We start from the raw sequence: 5,000 nt of genomic DNA, 5'->3' as shown, positions 1-5,000 counted from the left end.
GTTTTGTGCGTGTGTGTGCTTTGTGTGTATGTGTGTTTTGTGTTTATGTTTTGTGTGTGTATACGTGCGTGCATGCGTGTGTGTGTGTGTGTGTGTGTACAGACAGTATGTGTGCGTGTGGGGGCAGGTGGAATGAGGTGTTTCAGTGCTGGGTGGGAACAAAAGCCTGCAAACCCTGGTAGCTCTCCAGGACCAGGCAGAAACACGCTCTGCTTCAGGGCCTCAGGCTGGGGCTTCTTGATCCGCTGCTAGAGAAGCTAAAGCACGTTCCTCTGTCACCCCTAGGCCAAACATTTCCTCTCACCGTCTTTGCTGTCGACAGTCTTGGCCACTACGTCCGAGTCAAAGGAGTCCTGCATCTGTTGCCCACGGAAACAGGCCAGGTGTTCCGTCTCTATGAGGTCACTCTCGTCCTGCTCCAACGGGAGCCAGGTGCCGTCGATGAACCACTGTCCCCTCATGACAGGGATGCTCTCCTGATCTGTAGAGGAGGGGGAGAGAGAGAGAGATGTTATGTTTATTCTCTCTTGAATAAAAGAGCCAAAGTTTTCTTCATTGTAACAGAGAAAACTAGAAACAGAAGCGGTTCCTGAAGCAATGGTTGGGCGGTTATACGGTTATACCGTAAATAGGCCTGTATAATAACGCCTTAAGTGTGTTTTCCAGCAACACGGTCTGTGTGGTTGAAGATGATATGAAAGTGATGACAGAAATAATAACCTGTAAAAAAAAAAAACTATTTAGAAGCAATCATAATTGCGTGTCACGTGACCGCTTCTCCTCAGAAAGGATACGTGATTCACAGCACTCGTCTGCTGTAACACGCACTTCACTTTGTGGTGAATGTTGTCAGTGTTTCCTATACATAGTTGAATTTGTCCCGATATAGTCTCATTACGAACCAAAAGTATTTTTAGCTCTGTTTTTATTTATTTATTTTAAGCTAATTTTTCAGCACTGCTCGTGGAAAGTGTTTGAGCAGGTCTGCGGAAAGGACAGGGCTTTGGTCCACCTTTCACCAGCCGCTGCCACAAATTCATCATTTGAAATTAGCGGCTCCGTCAAAGCCATACAATGTGATTTTTAATCCAGCCATAAACCACAGTTAAACTGTAAACCGCTGTTAAATTTGAGGACGGTTTAACGGTATTAAAAAATTGAAAACCGCCCAACCCTAACCAATGGTAGCAATTCTGTCACACCTATGCTGATCACTTTATGCTTGTGGTAATAAACAAAGACGAGCACGTTTGGCAAGTGATCCATCAGCCCTAAGAGCTGGGTGCAATCTCAGGTGTGGATAGCAGCCAAATTTGATAACAGTGCTGATAAGCTGACCTAGTTCCTCAATGCTTTGTTGCTAAGAGCATATCTAGGCCTATACACCACGCAGTACGTACTAGGCTAGTCTCTAATCATAATCTCTAATGTACAGAATGTCTGAGTCAGAGAGCCTGACGCGGACGACAACATCCAGGCCTAGAGCTGAGATCGAGTGACGTGACTGAATCTCCCAAACTATCACTCTCCCAAACTGAGTTTACCTCAACCCTCCCTCCCCAACTCAGCAAGCCAGCCATGCATCCCCCTAAGGGGGGCTCTATAGCAACCAGCTCCACCACCCCCCACCACCACCACCAGCGGGTTCATTCATTCAATCACGGCTGGCTTCTCCTGGAAACCTCCGTGAATCACTCAGCTGAATTCAATGGAGGCAGAGTGACAGACTGCCTGGTTGGATAGGGACTCGACCCATACGGAGGGTCACTGGTGTGACTGTGAAAGGGTGGCACATGGCAGGGGGGACAGAGAGGACTGGGCCTCATACCCAGAGTGGCTACACGGTCGGGAGTAAGTCATTAACTCTGTGGTGAACAACGAGGGCCACATTCCTGACGTCCTCTTATGTAACCGCAGCCACATGTGACCCTGCTGTCTGTGTCGTCCAGGGGGAGGTAGAAATCGGAGGGTCGCCGGGGCTCCTTGCGACGCAAGGAACGGAATGAGGAATGTTTGGATTCCGTTCCTCATTCCGTTCCAATGCGTTGCAATGAGCCCGGCCTCCGATTTTCTAGCAGCCTCCGCTGGTGTGGTCCGTGTAGCCGACGGGGCAGATTAGAGGTTAAGACGGCATGCATGAATGAATGAATGAATGAATGAGCAGGATGATGCAGTGAGTGATGCCCTGCGACCTCTGGTCAATGATCCTGTGAGAGGGCGAGTACGGTAATCCATGTAGTCACTAGTCCATGCTGTGTAGTCATTCCCCATCGGAGATCCTGCACTACACGGCAGGAATTAAGGCCAGAGATTATGGACACCACCACTCAACATCTGGCATGGGCCTTGACGTGGCTTGGCAGTGGGACAGATGGAAAGTATGGTGGTTACTATTTCGGTCCACCCCCTGATTGCCTACACATAGATCTCAATACAATAAATACTGGTTGTTTAATTATGGTCTCTACAGAGGACATCCGAATGATACTTACGATTCCAGTAAACAGGATAGCATTCTCTGTCTTTGACATCCACCTCGTATAGACCACCTCTGACACACACAGCCTCGACATTGATGCTGATTGAATCAAGGTCTCTCTCCTCCGTGTCAGAGTCAGATCTCCCCAGGGAGCCCCTGACCCCACGGATATGATCAGTCCGGGGTTCCACAAGTACTGGTCCAGCTCTCTCGACTCCGTTCGACCCCCCGTTGCCTGGGGGGGTCACCTCGACCCCATTGCCTGGGGGGGTCACCTCGACCCCACTGGCAGGGTCCTCCTCACCTCCCGACGCCTCCAGGTCTGCATCGCCCCGGCGCGTAGCAGCAGCGACGGGGTTGAGTTCGCAGAATTTACGGAACATGATCTCGATTTTCAGAGAGTCGTGTCCGACGAATGCCTTCCAGGTTTTCTTGTCCTCTTTGTAAAACCACCGCACCTCTTCAGGGCCGAGTTCCTGGACCACCTCATACCTGGTGTGTCTCTGTGAACCACCGCTGGACCGAGTCCTCTTTCTGCTCTCAAACAACGGGGTTGTCACGTTGTTGCCTAAGTCGTTCTCCCGGTAGTCCTCCAGGGCGCCGGCGCCCGGGTAGGCTGCGGCCGAGGTCCGGCTGTGACAGCCGGGATAAGCCTCCTCCAGGCCCGGCAGCATCAGACCGGCCTGGGCGGCCCGGTGGAGGTGTCTATCCAGACCCGGCTGGACGGTCTCACCCGACATGGGCTCCTCGTAGCAGCACACGAACACATCGTTCCCCAGGTCCCAGTCCTTGTTGTTGTGGCTGACAGCTGACTGGCCTCTGTGGTCTCTCTCGGGTCTCTGGGCAGAGCTCAGCGAAGACGTCTTACTTGTAAAACTGCTCATAACTATTGAGCACGACGCTATAAGCCGGTCTCGTCGCTGGCTGTCGACCTCTACTATCGCTAGCTATGTTTTACTACGCGGTCGACAAAAAGTTGTCATGTGTTCGTCAATGTAAAAAAATAATAATGAAATTATCAAAGCAAACCGCTCGCTCTGGCTAGCCGACTCATTGACAAATCAGTGAGCTACCGCTAGCATCCGGCTAGCTAACTAACTAGCTCACAGACTAGGACGCTTCCAGACGGGAAACCTGCTCTTTCCTCTTCCTTCCACCTGCTGCAACGGCGCCGAGCCACTGTTCCGCTGAGACCGCTCATAGAACCTCTTCTGTCCAACTTATCCAGAGTAAAATGTCCGTGACCACGAGTTTCCTAGCATTCTTCTTCTCCCTCTGACAGTATAATCTCACATTCTTTCGTGTCTAAACAACTCGCCGGCTTGTCATGGTGACCTAGAGCGTGCATGCATTGGGCGCGTTCGTAAACTTGCCCTGAGAGCGCCGGAGCGCACTCTGGGTTCGACGTCATAGAGCGACCAAGTAATTTGATTGGACAAGAGGCATTCCATGAGTGCTGATCAGATTTCCATAGCCTATTTACGAACGCACCCATTACCTCTCCCTGTGACAGCTGAGCTAACGCTCGGATCACACGGTTCCTACGCTTTAGAATGTGAACGCGCACGTAGAAATAACTGGAACATCCAAGATATCCGTTTAATGTTCTCAACCATTGTATTTGATTACATAATAATTTTATAGCAGCGCTATAGTTATCTATTCAGATTAAGTCTCTGCAAATCAGTCACTCATGTTTGTTTTCGTTTTGCATCGAAGAAAGATTTAACATAATCTGTCCGCTAGATGGCGGCAAAAGACCCCTTTTAAACTGGTAGATATGTCGAAGGGAACACATAATAAGTTTATTGTAAATATTGGGGAAATGTTGTGACTCTCCACTAGAGAGTAGCATTCATCTGAGAGAGAGAGCATGGCAGCAACAGTAGATTTCTGCCTTTCCAGTTGTGGGTTTTACTGAGCTTTGCATTTATAGACAATGATAGTATTGATGAGTTTAGAGTTTCCATTTCTTAATTTCTTACTTTCCAATGTGATTGCATTACAGGGAGTACAAGCTCAAGGAGAGAGAGCATGTGTGTGTGTGTGTGTGTGTGTGTGTGTGTGTGTGTGTGTGTATATGTGTGTGTGAGAGAGAGAGAGAGAGAGTGTGTGTGTGTGTGTGTCCATGCAATTTTTCCATGTGTGTGTGTGTGTGTGTGTGACGTGTATGCATGTATGTATGTCAGTGTGTGAGAGCAGTCCAGCATCGGTGTGTGTGTGTGTGTGTGTGTGTGTGTGTGTGTGTGTGTGTGTGTGCATGTGTGTGTGTATGTGTTTGCGTGTGTGTGTGTGTGTGTGTGGGTTTGTGTTTGTGCACTGTGATACAGGTGATCATCAAGACTCCAGTGTGGTTTGTGGGGAGAGGGGAGAGAGAGAGAGAGAGAGAGAGAGAGAGAGAGAGAGAGAGGGAGAGAGAGAGAGAGAGAGAGGCCCTTGCAGCTGTATTTGGAATAAACAGACATTACCCGCTGTGTTCTAATTTACTGCAGAGTGGGAATCAAACTCTAAACACGTCCCA

At 49.4% G+C, this 5,000-nt stretch overlaps 1 protein-coding gene across 1 annotated transcript in view; it reads right to left on the bottom strand.

The window, feature by feature from the left end:
• Positions 1-3,363, bottom strand: part of ddhd1a (DDHD domain containing 1a) — a gene marked incomplete at its 5' end in the record, with an annotated part of 36,338 nt that extends 32,975 nt beyond the window's left edge. The window contains 2 exon segments of the mRNA XM_080523586.1: positions 305-481; positions 2,493-3,363. Of these exon segments, the coding sequence (XP_080379712.1) occupies positions 305-481; positions 2,493-3,363 (1,048 nt within the window).
• Between the last annotated feature and the right edge of the window lie 1,637 nt (positions 3,364-5,000).

Source organism: Nansenia antarctica (genome assembly GCF_963989245.1).
Source record: "Nansenia antarctica genome assembly, chromosome: 1".
In the NCBI taxonomy this organism is placed as follows: domain Eukaryota; kingdom Metazoa; phylum Chordata; class Actinopteri; order Argentiniformes; family Microstomatidae; genus Nansenia; species Nansenia antarctica.
This window is presented reverse-complemented; position numbering and strand designations above follow the sequence as displayed.